This window comes from Ptychodera flava, unplaced genomic scaffold, assembly GCF_041260155.1.
Source record: "Ptychodera flava strain L36383 unplaced genomic scaffold, AS_Pfla_20210202 Scaffold_55__1_contigs__length_887147_pilon, whole genome shotgun sequence".
Classification (NCBI taxonomy): Eukaryota; Metazoa; Hemichordata; class Enteropneusta; family Ptychoderidae; genus Ptychodera; species Ptychodera flava.
The window spans coordinates 77,605-95,120 of NW_027248377.1; the positions used below are offsets into that span (position 1 = coordinate 77,605).

General features: G+C 41.9%; 1 protein-coding gene across 3 annotated transcripts in view; it reads left to right on the forward strand.

Annotated features, from left to right (window-relative positions):
• LOC139128483 (transcription termination factor 3, mitochondrial-like) overlaps nt 1-12,803 on the forward strand; it is a 38,083-nt gene extending 25,280 nt beyond the window's left edge. For 2 of the 3 annotated variants that reach the window (XM_070694253.1, XM_070694254.1), the window contains exons 2-6: nt 2,447-3,294; nt 9,678-9,769; nt 10,925-11,045; nt 11,942-12,066; nt 12,439-12,803. In XM_070694253.1, the coding sequence (XP_070550354.1) occupies nt 10,982-11,045; nt 11,942-12,066; nt 12,439-12,579 (330 nt within the window). In that variant the 5' untranslated portion in view covers nt 2,447-3,294; nt 9,678-9,769; nt 10,925-10,981 and the 3' untranslated portion in view covers nt 12,580-12,803. Of the gene's footprint in view, nt 1-2,442; nt 3,295-9,677; nt 9,770-10,924; nt 11,046-11,941; nt 12,067-12,438 lie in introns of those variants that run through there. The other variant, XM_070694255.1, reaches the window with a different exon arrangement.
• Nucleotides 12,804-17,516: the final 4,713 nt, after the last annotated feature.

Sequence of the window (17,516 nt, forward strand, 5' to 3'; positions counted from 1 at the left end):
TGCATAACAATTGCCCCAACACGCACATTTATGTATGCAAATGAGCAATGTCAGGATAGATGGCAGCAGGATAGATAGCAGGACAGCGGCTGAGACGCCGACATCTCAGTGCCTACAGCGATAGCATAAACCAATTTGAGAAATGAGTTCACACTCAAGTTTTCAACAGTGTACCATACAGAAAATTGCTGAACAGAGTGATGAAAATGGCACAGGACAAATACAATTTGCAACTGCACCAAAAAAAGATTTCTGTAACTTCAATGGACATCATGTCTGATCAAACAGTCCTTTTCCGCTCAATTCATGCTGATTTAGGCACAATTATTGAACACCACTCAAATTTCAATCACTTTCCTAAATCGACTTACACCTGAAGAAATTGTAAAGGAAGCTAGAATACAGAAAAGATTTTCAATCTCTCTATCTCCATGAACTGGCATTTCTCGATTCACATTTATGCTGATAGACAACCATTGCCAAAAGGCAGCAAAACTCAGCAACGATTCCGAGCTAAACTAACACAGTATTTCATATCCCTGCATCAAATGAAATTGAAAACACCATCCCATCAGTGACATTTGGTAAAATTTTCACATGAATCATATCTTGAAATAAAAAAAGTGAAACAAAGATGTCTTGTACTTTGCCGATCAACAGCACAGTGTGAACTGTGAAGTGTGATGCATCTGCATTGCCTGCAACTCAGTGTACTCCGTATCAAATGGTCTGCATCTTATAAAAACAACAACTGGCAGTGAAAGTTGTACTAGTCACCGGTAAAAACTCTTCACAGATGAAAGGATAATTGCTTCAAATGAATGAAACTGCAGGTTTTAGAGGAGGAAAACCAATGGCGGATGCGTGGAGTGGGACTATTCTATTTAGGTGACGGAGACGGAGGGTCATAGGATTATAAATAAACTGGATAATGTAGGATTTTCCTCACAATGCTGTAACAGGAATTCCAATGTCAGCTTGTTCAACGTTACTGATAGTTTTTCTGCTCTGAAAAGTAATTTAACAAACTCTAACGACCCATTATACTCTCCTAACCTCTCCGTAGTTGAGTTTTACATGTAGCACAGATGAACAGCACACATGTACATATGTTGGTTTTACTGAGGAATGCTGTTCAGTGGAATGCCAACCCCTGGTCACAAATTAGTTTATGGCACTAGTATGATACTTATCAGTGACTTTGTATACACATTGTGTACCCCATGGAGCACTCATGCAGCCAGATCAAGTATCAAGTTTGAGGTGAATTACCAAAGTGCTTTGGTAATTACTGATCAAAGTCTCAATATCATCAGCGAAGTTGCTGGGTAATTAGCAAGTTTGGTGTCCGGATAAGTCGTAAAACCACAGTAAAGGTCTGGTGAAATGCCCATGTTGCAAAATCACAAAAATACAGTTGATGGTCTATAAAACAGTTGCATTCATTTCTTTTTTCGTTTAGCGCGCGTGATTGTGAAATATGGCAAAAGAAAAATGCAATGTGGGCGTGTCCCCCGAGCCTCTCCAGTCGACTTTTTTCGGCTTTCCGAAGTTTGCCCGACGTCGTATCTCATAACGGGAAGTGAAGTATTTCACACCTCCATAAGCTCCCCACGGGGGGTAACTTCTAGGGTTTCCGCTTACATGATCAGGACAGTGTCCTCCTTCACTATGGGAAGGCATTGTTCTTTTTGTGGCTGTGACAGCGGCAAGAACATGAACGGCTCAACTGTAAACTTTTTCAATTCCAGTCAAGTGTGGAGTGTTTGAACCATAATGTGCTTGTCTTGGCTGGTTCGTACGATCGGCCACGGTCCCTCGGCTGAGCCTGCCTCGCTACTCGCTACACAGAAGGTTGGGATCGCAATGCAAGTCAACTGCATGAACACCAACACTGAACGTTGTGACTGCCATTAAAATGCACTAGTCTACAACACGGAACGTCGTGACCGCAATGCAAATCGACAGTAAAAAACGTAAATGGGACCGTGATTAAAATGCACTACAACTACGACACGGAAGTTGGAACCACGATGCAAATCAGCTGCATGAACAGCAACACTGAACGTTGAGACTAGCATTAAAAACGAACAACAACACGGAACGTAGAGATCATGATACAAATCATGGAGGTAGAGTCCTCCATGATACAAATCGACATGAATGGAGTTGCCTTTTTCCTATGAGAGGCTATGTATTTCCAGATGTTTTGGCACCAAAAATCAGTATGATCCAATCCCGCTCCCATATCAGTTACCAAAAGCTCACACACACGGTCACAGAGACCTGTGAAGCACTGAGCCACATTGTCAGACTTTCTGTTTTCTAAGTGAAGGATGATATTGAAGACTTCCCAGCATGCAAAAAGTCTTCCACAAGTTTAAAACCTTCACCCAGCATTGCAACCACAGCCATAGTAACCATGCATTTTGTTCTCTACAAATAGGTTTTAGTTTCATTGGATTTATGAAGTCTTACAGAAATGGCGGCCAGATGTGTGATGTGTTTTGGCCGATCTGTCTCAACAGTGGTACTGAATAGGACATGTGTTACCATGACAATCATGAAGGATATTGCAACTCACAGTACAAGGACACATAATACAAGCCATGGAGTACTTTACACACTCTGTACTGGCAGATATCAATGGCTGAAAAACCAGGTGCATTCAGTGCGGTATCTCTCAATGGAAGGTAAATCTTCCCCATTGGCTGGTGACCAGATGAATGCGGACTTGTCAGTTAGCTCATCAAGTGATTGTGACCATACAAGCAATGAACTCAGAAAGCAGAATGGAGTTATTGATGAAAGGACAGGGATGGCAGACAGCATCATAAAACGTCAGACAATTTTGGAATCCTTGGAAAAGAAGAAAGGTCTTCACAGAGGTGAATTTGCTGATCTGGATGAGCAGCTTCTTGAAAGTATTGAACCTTATATCACTCCTGAACTGCCGCCTCACCAGTCCTTGCAGCATATGTGGATAAATCAGAAACATTGTCAAATCTTGTCAAATTAGGAGTTGATCTTTCTCAAATTGACAAGAAAGGGACATTCAAAAATGTACTGATCAGGTTGGACTTTGACAAGGACATAAAGGAGAAAATTTCATTTCTGCACAGTGTTGGTGTTGAGGATGATAATCTTGGAAAATTCCTCACCAAGAATCCTTTCATACTGACAGAAGAAGTCCAGAATTTAGAAGCACGAGTGCATTACTTGAAAGCCAAGAAGTTCAAAGATGATGGTATTGCACAAATTATCAACAGAGCACCATTCTTCTTGAACTTTAGTGTGAGTATGCGACAACCTCTTATGTTGATGAGAATAATATGAAAAAATTATGTATGCAACCCGTTGATATGATTCACTGAATTTTCTGATTTTGTCATTATAAATTTGAAGGAATGCCATAAGACAAAATCTGATTCCTTGTCCCTTTTGACACAAAAAACAATATACATTGATACCTATCAATAAATAGTGATAATATCACAAAACAAAAAGCATGTCTACATGTCTATATGTGTACAATAACATTTTATATCTAAAACTTCAAAGTCAATTTTAGATAGGTACAACATGTATCAACTGCTAAATTTGTGAAAGGTCAACAAATTCCTTGTCGGATTGCTCAAGACCATAATGAATTTCAAGAAACAACTATAGTAATATTTGAGGTAAATGTTCCACTCTAGAACATTCATGAATGCCAGTTTGAGTTCTGATAACTTTCATATACAGCTTACAAGTCCTTTGAAATTTTAGGTGCAATGAAAATAGCGCCCTCTGTGGTGTTTTAACTGAAATCCGTTCCATTGCAGACTGTATCCCAAATGGTTGTGATTACGCTTGATGTCGTAACTTGTTCTGTAGCAATAATTACCACAGAATTCCTCTGCAATCTGTCATCATACTATTTCATAGTCAGCATTTGATTTGCACAAATACTGGTCTTTCCAAAACATTTCATAGGCAATGAGCACATCACAGGTCTCAAAAGCTAAAAGATCAACATCAGTTTTCAAGGAACTTCTTGACCATGAACCTAGAACATAAGATTTCATTAACCCTTTTCCTGCCAAGTCGGTGAAAATCCGCTTGAAATTCGGTGTAGCTAGAATCTGAGCAGCCACGGCCGTTATCCTGCCAAGGCGGTGGAAATCGGGCTACTTTTTGGTACCCCCTTTCCTGCCTAGTCGACGGAACTACGTGTAGCAAACCTTGCTCGCGCTAGGGGTCGTTGAGGACAGGTTTTGGGCGAGGAACGGCGTTTGCTCTCGAAATGGGTTCACAGAGAGTCCAACGACAGGGAAAGGTGCGGAAGCTACCCAGCCAGTCCCCCACCGGTGGGGGACTGGTTTTTTGGGGGGACGAGTAGCGTACTTGGCAGGTTAGCACGTTGACGTATTCTAGCGGAGTTTGGGTAACTTGGCTCTGAGGCACTACATAGATTGCGGCCGAAATTGACCGTCTCGGCAACGCTAATCTGTAAGGCAACCGCCTAAGACCGCCTCAGCTGGCGGTGCAATTTTTTGCCAATGGTGCGAGACGAAAATCACGGACTTGGTCCTGATTGACGGGAAGTGCGGACGGATTTGACGGACTCGGCTTTCTGTAAGGCAACCGCCTAAGACCGCCTCAGCTGGCGGTGCAATTTTTTGCCAATGGTGCGAGACGAAAATCACGGACTTGGTCCTGATTGACGGGAAGTGCGGACGGATTTGACGGACTCGGCTTGATTAGTCCCTGACATGGAACTGATCCGAACGGACTTGAGCGACATTTGTGAAGGGTAACCACCGCTTTTAACCGACTTGTTACCTTCTCGAAAAGACTACCCACTCAGATGTCGGACGTTGTCGGCTGCACTTGGCTCTAGACGTTCAAGCCGTGCAACGAAACACACCGCCTCAGCCTTGCCATTCAGGAACATGGCCTCAAAATTTGATACCATTGTTCACCGACTTGGCGGCTGCGGTTAGGTGCGTGAACCGTTGTTCACCGACTTGTTACGCCTATGTTGTCCTGTGAAGTTCGGCTAACGGCCGAGTCTAACGGGAGTTGGCAGACCTGTGTTTGGTTTATACCGTAGTATGACCGACTCAGGTAGAGGTACCTGTCGGTATATTCCGAGTTTTACGCACTCGGGCGTCAATGACGGGTCGTCATCACCGCTGATGACGTAGACGTGCTGGCCACGTTATTTGAAGGAGCCATGTTTGCCCAACGGACGAGGCCGAGACAGCCGTTGACAATTTTGGCATCCTTCATCTTTGACCGCCTTAGTTGGGTAAGCCGCTCGGCAGGCGACGGTTATGACCTAAACAAGCCGCTGAAGCACTGTTCGTTGCCGTACAAGAACGAGACGGCCAGTCCATTACTGCTTAATGGGCGATCTGTCGGGTTGGCTTGTCACCGACTTGGATGACAATACGCCCTGCGCAGGCGTACTTAGAAGGGACATGAGGTTAAAGATACGGGTTTCCCACCCGTACTAAACATGGGCTTGGGCCAACGTCCTTGGGTGGCAGGTGCGCATGCCACGTACCCAGCTGGACGGAATGTCAAGTTGAGATGCTAATGACATTGACTATGTTTTGCTAAGTGCTCGAGGGATTTGCATCGCAAATGAGTATTATTAGCATATCAAATGGTGCGGACAGGCAATTTACATGACGGGTAGGAATGTCAGCGCGGTTGGTGGACTGATTGCCGTAGGTCCATTATAATAACAGGTGGATGCATATATTAACACCCCTGCGTCCAATCATGTCCAGGGCTTTGTTTCCCTGTGGCTTTAAAAGGGAGGGACCTGCTAGTCTGTCGACACTGTTCCAGACATGAGCTTGACGGACCGCAAAAGTTTTCTGAAGGCGAGCAGACGACTGAAGCTCAAAGATGCAGAGTCTCCGGGCGGTAGTGGTAGCGATCGTTGTGATGTCCCTAGTAAACGTTCTAAGAAGTCGGGCAAGAAACGCTCCCGTAAGGCGAAGCCATCTCCGGCTGAAAAACCCAGTGGTAAGCGTAACGTAAGAGCGATCGTTCTGCCGATGAGGATGATGACGGGTCACCGGTTGCCAGTGGTTCTCACCCGGCTGCTCCGGGAGAGACTACTTCACCTGCAGAGACTACATCTGCTCTTGTGGGAGATACTTCACCTGCACAGACTACGTCTGCTGCTGCTAGTGAGACAGTGAGTAATGAGACGGCTGATGCCTTTGGTTCCCCCCCGGCTGCCCGGGGAGAGACCCCCCCTGTTGCTACTATGAGCCCTCATCCGGCGTCAGGAGAGGTTCCTGTGCCCAGTGCGAAAGAGCTTGAGTCCTCGTCATCAGCAGAGGCTGCCGAGCCCGCTCCTGCCATAGTTTCGTGTGCTGCGATGTCCCCGCCGAAAAAGATAGTGCGGAGGGTTCGTTATCAGGATAGCCCACCTGATTTTGAGCCAGATATGATCCTTGATGCCGCTACGGGCGAGTTCAGGCCCAGACGCCCAGACGACGGTGATATCACCGCTGAGTCCGACTCGGAGGTTGACGAGGATGCGGCAGAGGACGATGACTTTTATGACAGGCAGTATGTAGGTGAGGCAAGCTCTGACGACGATGATGACGTTGCTGCTGTGTTGGCGGAGGACGACACCCCTCCTGTCTGGCGTATGTCGGAGACTACCGATGCTAATATATTTGAGGAGACCGATTTTGACCATGAGAGAGGACCGACTTTCACCTTGCCCAGCCACGCCCGTGAGCTCGATTACTTTTTTAAGTTTATTCCAGCTACACTGATCAGATTGGCCAAGGACGAGACTAATAAATACGCCAAATTCCACCAGCGACATATCGCTAGGAAAATAGATAAATACTGGCGTAACGCTGACTACCGAGAGGTGCAGGCGTTCATTGGCGTCTTAGTCTGTATGGGTATCGACCGTAAATCATCAGTGGAGGATTATTGGTCTAGCGATCCCTTTCTGAGAAACCAGGGTATTTCTACTGTGATTACCCGCAGTCGCTTTCAGCAGCTTATGCGATACTTTCATCTGGCAGACCCAGAGAACGATCCACGTCGTGATCCTGATGAGGCACGCCGCCGACGTCGGTGTCAGGAGGATCCCCTGTATAAAATCAATCCATGGATGGAGCCCATAGTTGACCGGTGCGTAAATAATTATAAGATGGGTAGAGAGATCTCCATCGACGAGGGCATGGTGCGATTTAAGGGCCGTTCTAAATTTAAGCAGAGATTACCGCATAAGCCTGATCGAGACGGTTTCAAGATATGGCAGCTGTGCGACTCCACCACTGCATACATCGCTAACTTTGCACCGTACCTAGGTGTGAAATATCGGGATCGGGACTGATGGGAGACGGCAGGAGCGAGGTGTGGTGAAAAGAATTACGATGGAGCTGGTCCAGCCATTCTGTGGATATAATCACAGCCTATTCTGTGATAGCCTTTTAGCACAGTCGTTACTGCTAGAGAGCTGATGGAGACCGGGATCTACATGGTCGGGAGTTTTAACCGCCGTAATCGTCGCACCATGCCCCCTCAATTAATTCCGCCGGGTAAGAGGAAGCGCCTTCCTCTGTCTGTTGGGGATATGAAAGCCACGACCAGAACGGACTCTCGTCTTAACATCACTGCTTATCAGGATAGTAACGCTCAGGTGCTGATCTTGAATACGGTCTATCCACCCTTGGAGTGCGTGCCAGTGGGGGAGGGAGACGAGCGGCGACAAGTGCCTCTGTCGCTGTATAATTATCGCCGGTACATGGGAGGCGTCGACCGAGCCAACCAGAAGCGCAAGTACTTTCACACTGGGCGCAAGAACCACAGATGGTGGACATATCTGGCATGTTACCTGATTGATGTTGCCCTGGTAAATGCATATATATGCTTCAAGCATGTACACCCTGATAGTAAGCTGACCCATAAGATGTTTCATCTGCGTGTCGGGAAACAACTCATTGGCGGTTATTGTGGGCGATCGCAGCCCAGTGTGAGAGAGGTCGAGGCCACCGTTTCTCTTGCCTCGTACATCAATCCACAAAATCAGCCGATGCACGTGTCAGCCGTTTGGAGGGGCGGCAGAAATGCTGTAAAGTATGCAGCAGAGAGGGTAAGACCACTGCGAGCGGACGACTGTCTGAGACGTCCAAAGGATGTAGTCTGTGCGGGGTTCATCTTCACGAGGGCGAGTGTTTTGCGGCTTTTCATCATCGCATGATGCTACGAGGTAAGAGGAGCATTGGCGTGCAGACCTCTACTCACACAGCCCCGACGACACCCATCAGCAAGAGAACCCGACGTAAATAACGGACAGGGGACAGCTTCGCCTAACAGTGGCTTGACTGTATTCTTAACACGGACCATGATCACATTTTGAGCACGGTTGTGCCGTTTGTTTGTGCTTTACGATCCCGCTGATTGTAAATTGAAACACGGATTATTTTGTACAATCCCCGATTGTAATCTTTGTAACACGGACCATGCACTCGGACGTCGAGACAGACTCTGAGATTTATTATTCGGCATAATGTAAATTATTCCCGAATAAAATACTATCTATGGATCGCATATTTTCGTTTGTTTGTTTAGACGGATTATTTTGTACAATTCCCCCTATTATAATTTTTGAAACACGGATCTGCCACCCCGATTGTAATTTTTGAAACACGGACCATGCACTCGGACGTCGAGACAGACTCCGAGATTTATTGTTCGGCATAATGTAAATTATTCCCGAATAAAATACTATCTATGGATCGCATATTTTCGTTTGTTTTGTTTTTACCCCCACTTTCGTTTTTGGCAGATCCGTAAGGACGCTATAGTAATGGATGAACGTGCGTTGTATCACGTGGGAGGGGCACAGCCCAACGGAGGTGTGCTCGTGCGACGTAGACGTTGTACCAACCATCTGTCGTTGGGGTTAGTGCATAGAGCAGTTGCACTGTCCAGAGCTAAGGTGGTACAAAACTGCACCTTAGTAACAACTGCACAACTAACGTGTTAGGAAACGGTAACACTAACGAGCTAAGTGTTCACTGAACTGGCCAAACTACGTACACGCCTTCCTTCAATGGCGGAACTATGTCGTTGACACTACGTCAAAGCAGACTGCACTGTGCGACTCTTCCAAGTCGTTCAAAGTACGTGGCCAAGTGACACAACCCAGGGGAAACAGGACAGGTTTGAGGGTGCTGCCGCACCCATAGCACTAACCCCTGGGTCTTCTACTAACCCACGAGAGAGGTGACGTTTCCCCGGTGTGGCCGTGCGTGCCGGCGAACGAGCTTTACTTCCGCGAAAGTAAGCTAGAAAAGGGCATAAAAGTGCACGTCCCCGGGGCAAACAACGCCCGTGACCTCGTCATTTTCTGGACACAACCTCATCAGCGGTTGCCCCTCTATACGGGCATGCAAAAATTTTGAAGTCTAACACGTATATGGTCGGTAATCGTACCCCGAAAATGCGGTATTTTCCCGCCAAATGCCTGGCAGGAAAGCGTGCAGGAGAGCCTATCTTCTGTAGACACGGAAAAGGGGGCCGGTTTTGACCGATTGGCAGGATAACGGACAGGGGCGCTCGGCAGGAAAAGGGTTAAGGAGACTTAAAAGTGATTTGAATAACAGACAACATTTTCTGTTTTGTGCACCTGTTTTCAACAACAGATCAAAAGATTAGATAATAAACTTGGATTCTTCAACGGGAGCTGATTCTAACTGGTGAGGAGACTAGGCAACTTATCACAAGGACTCCAAAGGTGAGACCTCATGCAGATACCCTGATAAATGTAATGAATCAAGGCTGAATGTGACCACATTGTGGATGTTTCAGGGCCAGGTTTGGCAAAATTCAGCAAGCCATAGTCGCCAGAGATTTACTCTCATGACTTTCTGCCCATGTATAATACACCTGTATTCTCTTTTTTATGATCCAAAAGTATACATGAAAGCAAACATTCTTAAAGGCCTGTGTCAGGTGTCAGATGTCTTGCCAGGAAATTTACTAACTAGATTACAATTTCAATGGAAAGCAAAAGGCTATGACACCTCCATAATCCTCCAATAGTGTAGAACAAACCTAATCCCTGGGATGAGTTCCAAGCTTTAAAAACAAAACCAAATGCTATTCTTTAAAAAAAACAGTAATGAAGAAGGGTAGACATTGCCATACATAAAAATCCAGAAAGATGAAAAAATGCTTCAACATTCTAGTGGAAGATAGGTTGTCTCTTTGCATATATATGAGAATTCAGGTGATTGCAAAATGAGACAATCATTGTGGCTGAGTTACACAAAACAACTCATAGGGCATCGTGATGAACAACGCAGCAGGCAACTTGAACTATCAAGTGCCGACAGTTTTTCTATAAACAAAAATGTCAAAAAGCAAAAGCTTAAACTGTGATTGAGCATGCCATCTAACCATGGTTGTTAAATCATAAATTTCTGCACAATACTAAAAACAGAGGTCATACTTTTTGTGTGTCATCTATGGCCTTTGTGCAAATATTCTTTTGTCTCTCATAGCAGTTCTCTCGTGTAACTTTTGATAATCTGAATTTACTAATCTTAAAATTTTCAACATTTTGACTGTGAATAGTGTTTACACTGTAAGAGAAATTCTATCAAAGTCACCTTTTGCTACTCTGCATTTCTAAGATACAGGGGCATATGTAACTTGCTATGCCAATGACGTACCAATCTAGTCAATGTGTTAGGGTTATTTGATAAATACCAGGTCCAATTTTGAAGAGAAACCTATCTACTTCCTGCCAAAAGTTGAGAAAACATTGAGAACATCAGTAATGACATTGCATTTGCCTGTATTAAATTGTTCAGTCACACTGATAATTGTACTGTAAAGCTTAATGTACAACGTCAGTATGAGCATGTCATGTGTTTGAATTTCACAGCTTGTGACTGGGAGACTGGATACTGTCAAGAGAAGTATATTTTCTCTCAAAGAACAGATGCGATTCTCTGCCAAGGAATGTAAAGCCTTAGTTCTGAGCCAACCCAGAGTTCTACAGACAGGTAATCACATCATCATACTCTTGATATAACATGACATACATTCATATGTTCTGAAAAATCTTCCTATTATAATTTGAAAATGTTCGACAGGGTATGATGACTTAACAATGTTAGAAAAAGAGGTGCGGATACACTGGGTACTGAGTGCAGGCTTTGCGAATGGTCTATCAAGAGTATTTATGGCAGAACTCAAGATTTCTTACACACTTCTCACAACTAAAGGGCTTTTAGCTGTAACTTATATCTCTTTCACCAGTTTTGTTCTTTATGTCAATTTCAAGATCTTGTTGTACTCCCTGAAGCATGTTGAAACAGCAATTATTTAGCTTATCAACAGGTCATCTATATGTGTACAATCATACAATGCTCTGTTATTGTCATAGTAAACTTCTAGTCCAAATCAAATTCACTTGTCAACAATATCAGTGTAGCCTTGACATGTACAGGCTGAGTTTGTAAGCTCAACACTATGTATCTCAACATGATTTGGGGAGTAGAACAAGAAACTGTAGTTAACATGGAAAACCAAAAAAATTGAAAAGAAATCACAAAAGTTTCAGGCACAGGCCATTGAAACAGGGTATACTTGCAGTCTTGACAAAACTTTCCTGAAATCTAACTTACCATACAACTCATACACAGTGCATATCATCAGCATTGACTGACTAGAGCAAAAACATAATATAGGGTATATGGTATATTAGTCAATTGTGTACACCCAGTATTTTCAGCCAACTTCAACTTTGCTGTCTCTGGAGGCATTGGAAAAAAGCTTGGCATTGTGTATACAATATTTTGTTTATTTTTTTCTCAATGGGACTCACTGTGGCAGGTTAGATTCAGTATGCATGTGTACATCTCACAATTTTGTTTTACAATTCTATTCTCTGTACCAGGAAGATACAAGCTGCTGAGTACCTTTGATTATCTCCATAACACAGTTGGTATTACACATACACAGTTCGTTCAGTTTCCTCAAGTCTTCAGATCAAGTCTTCCAAGGATCAAAGAAAGGCATCAGGTCAGTAACTTTCATGTCATGTTTTCCGAATCAATGATTGGATAATGATACCAGCAATAAACCTTTTATCAAAGTGTAGTTGTAGCGACAGTATATGGTACTGTAATTCTTCTCAACTTTTTGTGTAGAATTGCTCATCTGAATCCAAAACTTCGAAAGACTATTCTGTTCTGTAAACAAAAGATACTTAATAACATGCGTTGAGGGCGCCAAACAGCACCATAAATCCTCTGTTGATATTCACTCATTCACACAACTCTAGAGCAAGTTGCTAGAAACTAGATAACTGTTCTTCCAACAAATTATATTTTTATAAAAAGGTGAATATAATTTCTTTTCTCAGAATTTGTCTTCTCATCCTTTCTTTCACAGTATCTGGTAAAGTTGGGGCGTGTTCAGTATGATCCTACCAAACCTGAATATGTTTCTCTGGAAGCATTGTTCAAGCAACCTGATGAAGTCTTCTGTAAAGATGTTGCCAAGACATCTATCTTGGAATCAACAACTTCTTAAAAACATTATAGATTGCAGGCACACCCCATCAAAAATAGAGTCAAACTGTCCTTGTAGAAATAACATCATGTACCACATCTAAATCTCTTACTGTAAATCTTATGTTGAATTCAAGAATAAATGTCTTTTACGTAGTCTAGGGAATCAGTATCAACCATTAGTAATCTGTAGCTGTGTCATTCATGTCATATGAAGGAATAAAGAACGTAAATGAAAGATTGGAACAGTGGGTCAAGCTTAAAATATTATTGGGAAAGCTACAGTATTAAATATTGGCCTTTAAAGGTGAACTTGTGCAAACTGGAAGAAAATATTCAGTGTACAAAGAATTTTGCAAGGGATGATGCCCATGGCACCAATCATTTGGTACAGTTACCTAGTTGTCTATATTTGAAGATTTAAAATGATTTGTCTTGCACTGCTGACAAAAAAACAAATCATGCCAGTGTGCTGATTAGAACCTGTGTACTGAAATATTACTCAATTCTCAAAGTATGGAAGCAGCTACGGCATTACCATCAATTGAGAGGAAAGAAGAATATTTCCATAGGCTATATATAATTAAAACTAAAATTGATGTCAGCTTTGACACATATAGACAGTATGTTATAAAATTATAAAATGTAATGCCAACTTATGTTGTAATTTCAGAATCTCAAGAGGATGCTACTGAAAGCTCCTTGTCAGTGCAATAACACCATATGTCACTGGATATCCATAGATATTTCTGACAGAATGTAATGAACTGCATTATTTATTTAGTTCAGTTTTTAGTGCACCCTTTGAGCATGCAACATGTATATTTATCAGACATATACTGGAGATCTGGATTTTTTTGCAAATTGAAAGTCTGTTTTGCAAAGTGTACTCATGAAGATGAAATTTCAAATATAAATAAACAGTATGACAAAAATCTGTTTTTGGGTCCTGGGCTGTTTTCCCTAAGAATTCCCTATTATGAAATAAGCAACATGAACTGATATTTTAATAATACAATTGCAAAGGAAAATAGTGATGAGACAGTTTTCATTCTCATTGATGCACCTGAAAGGGGAACTGTTTTTCACATCGTCGTAAACCACGCGCCTCTTTACGGCAACAGCTCAGCGCTACCCGTCAAGCTTTTTGCGTAGGTCAGTGGAGCGGAAATCATTGCTCTGGCAAGCGAGAATGGTTTTTCACTGTATCAGGTTTTCAATCAAGTAAAAGTTCTGGTTTTCATGTGTAAAAGGGGGGCAGAATTCGCCAGAGGTGTGGCCACAAAAAAAGGAAAAAGTCTTCATGCAGCAATTGTGCACATCAGATTTTAAAAATATAAACAACAGAATGTTAAAATATGACATATTTAAAAAATGTATATTTATTGAATGAAATCTTTCATCGATCTTGCATGATTTTTTTGCCTATTGTAACATTTCTGTATCAGTGAAATACCCTAGACAGGTCAGTTGTTTCATAATTCAAATTGTATAACATGTTAGAAGCATTTTCGAGGAAAAGTTGGCATACACTTTACTTTTCATAATTCAAGTAAGTTGAATCTAAATCTGATGTATGCCGATCAACTCAGTCTTGATCTTTTAACCTTTTAGATGTCAAAACAATATGGCTGTTTACACAATGAACATTTTAAGCAACAGTAATTTAAATTTCGTGTAATAGCATATGAGTCATTAAGATTTTTAGTCCCCACGGACACCGTCCGGGGGGACTTATAGGTTTGGTCATGTCCGTGCGTGCGTGCGTGCGTCCGTCCGTCCGTGCGCGTCCGTCCGTTCACGCAGATATCTCAGAGATGCCTGGAGCGATTTCATTCAAACTTGGTACAAGGATTACTTCATATGTCATACAGATGCACGTCAATTTGTTTTTTGATACGATCCAATATGGCTGCCAGGCGGCCATTTTATTATGATTTTTTCATGTACAGAGCCATAACTCAGACATGTTTCAACCGATTTTATTCAAAGCTGGTACAAGGACATTGACCAATGTCATAGATATGCACATCAATTTGTTTTGTGATACGATCCAATATGGCCGCCAGGCGGCCATTTTGTTACGATTTTTTCATGTACAGAGCCATAATTCAGGCATATCTCAACCGATTTTATTCAAACTTTGTACAAGGACATTGACCTATGTCATACATATTCACGTCGATTTATTTGTGATACGATTCAATATGGCCGCCAGGCGGCCATTTTATTACGATTTTTCATGTACAAAGCCATTACTCAGGCATGTTTAACTGAAAACTGATTTTATTCAAAGTTGGTACAAGGACATTGACCAATGTCATATATATGCACGTCGATTTTTCATGTGATACGATCTAATATGGCCGCCGTGCGGCCATTTTGTTACGATTTTTTCATGTACAGAGCCATAACTCAGGCATATCTCAACGGATTTTATCAAACTTAGTACAAGGACATTGACCAATGTCATACATATTCACGTCGATTGTTTTGTGATTACGATTCAATATGGCCGCTAGGCGGCCATTTTATGACGATTTTTTCACGTACAGAGCCATTACTCAGACATGTTTCAACTGATTTTATTCAAAGTTGGTACAAGGACATTGACCAATGTCATAGATATGCACGTCAATTTTTCATGTGATACGATCCAATATGGCTGCCGTGCGGCCATTTTGTTACGATTTGTTCATGTACAGAGCCATAACTTAGGCATATCTCAACGGATTTTATTCAAACTTGGTACAAGGACATTGACCTATGTCATACATATGCACATCGATTTGTTTTGTGATGCGATCCAATATGGCCGACATGTGGCCATTTTATTACGATTTTTTCATGTCCTGAACTACAACTCAGACATTATCAAGCGAATTTATTCAAAAGTATTTTTATCACAGACCTAATGAAGAGGACTCTATCCTCTCTGAGGACATGTAATCAAAGTACCCATTAACAAGTGGGGACTGTGTCATCAACGATGACTTGTTCATCACGTAATGGGCCATGATATTGACCACTGCACCAATGACACTGACCTTCATAATGAGTTTTGACCTTTTGACATGTTGAATTTTAATGTTGTTTCCAAATATTCAAGGAATGTTGGGTACAATATTAGGTTGAGTCATTATACACACATGAAGAGTACATTGTTTTAAGGTAGAATGGGCCTTGGAGACGAGAACTTTCAAATTTTTTCGTTACTTTTCATTTTAAAGTTTTTAGTGTAAGAAAAATTTTCAATGTTTTAGATTTTAGAAAAATTTGAAATTTTATTTTTCACTGTAGAGTTTACACGTCGATGACAGCCATTTTGAAATTCAAATATCAGTAAATGTTGGGTAATTTGTTTCTGGCCAGTGATAGAAGGTATGCTTTGAAACTTGTGCACATAAAAAAATTAGAAAAGACATCAGGGACAGTTAAAACAATTGACATTGCCCTTGTTACTCAGTGGTACAGGTATTAGGGACTATATTTTGCTGAGATTATTCCATCATTGTAAAATATAGCTATATGCGTATTGGTTTCAGGTTTGTTGACAAATATGGCTCAGGACACTACTACTAAAATTTAGACATCTCACACAGCTGGATGCAACTCGCTGTTGTTGCAGCTGTCACTGTAAGTTTCTAGTGTTCATTGTACTTGGTAGTTGATGGTTCATAATTGTTTTTTCATTGTTCTTTAATGCATATTCAAAAAACAATCTAAATTTTGAGATAAATTTTTTGGATTATAATTCAAAAATTAGAGATTCAGTGTTAAATTTCAACAGGTGACTTTTAAAAGTAATATGGTAGATTTAATGAATGTTTTCAAAATGTCTTTTTGAAAACACTTATGTTTCATTGAGGAGTTCTTAGCTTATACTTTGCTGCACCACAATCATGTAAGGTCGCAAGCCCTACCATATTCTTATCTTAGGTTAAAGAGGTCACATCTATGAAAGCTTCCCATCTTGAATTGAGGATTGGTGATTTTTGCATTTCATAAACATCTTAAATTCTACAGTTGCATTGACAATACTGGACATTTCACAATGTTACAGGTCGTTCAATAGTATTCAGTCTAATTATTGGCAAAGAGTGTACGTTGGTCTAGGAGAGAGTTGCATTGGGTCAAGTGTACTTGTACGAATGTTGAATTTTATTGGTCGACAACAAAAACAACACGACCAATATAAAATTAACAATTCTTGACCGCGGACATCCGGGAACTTGCAGTTTTCACGTCATTTTTGCGTCACACTGCCGTGAGAACAAATATTGAAGTGTGGTTTTTCAGCCTTTACACCAGTATTCAAAGTTTCAACATCATCATGTAAATGATAAACACTAAGTTCTGTCCTTTGTCACATAATTTCTGCATTGTTCACTGTCCTGTATAATCAAATCCCAATTCACCTCACTCGCGTGTGTGAGGTGAAAGTGACGTCACTCCGCGGTCAAGAATACAAACAACAACCACCACCAAATTTCCGGGTTCCCTGTGCCCCGCTGTAAAAACTTACCAGTACATGTAGCCCAACGAATGAAAATGAATAAAATTCTGTTTTTTTCTAGAGAGTCTATGAAACGATTATGGAAATAAATACAAAGTTCTACATTCAAAACCTGTTTTGCGTGTTGGCCTATCGTAACTGTCTTTGTAGAAGCATTTGTCAAGACTCTCTCTTCGTATCGTATGAACAAAAATAATAACTTCCGGTTGACCTTATATGGCAGTGGTATGACCCAGAATGACCCTTGCCGTTGGATTCAGATATACAGTCAACCATCTCGCACTCTTGCGGGTACCGTTTTCCGCTTATCGCAAAACTGCATTTCCGTCATTGCGTAGGGAAACGGCAATGGTTCTACTCCGGAATAAAAAGGACGCGATGCGTACGCCGTTCTACATACTCCATGTACTCAGTACGCCCAAATAATCACGTGATGCCGGTAC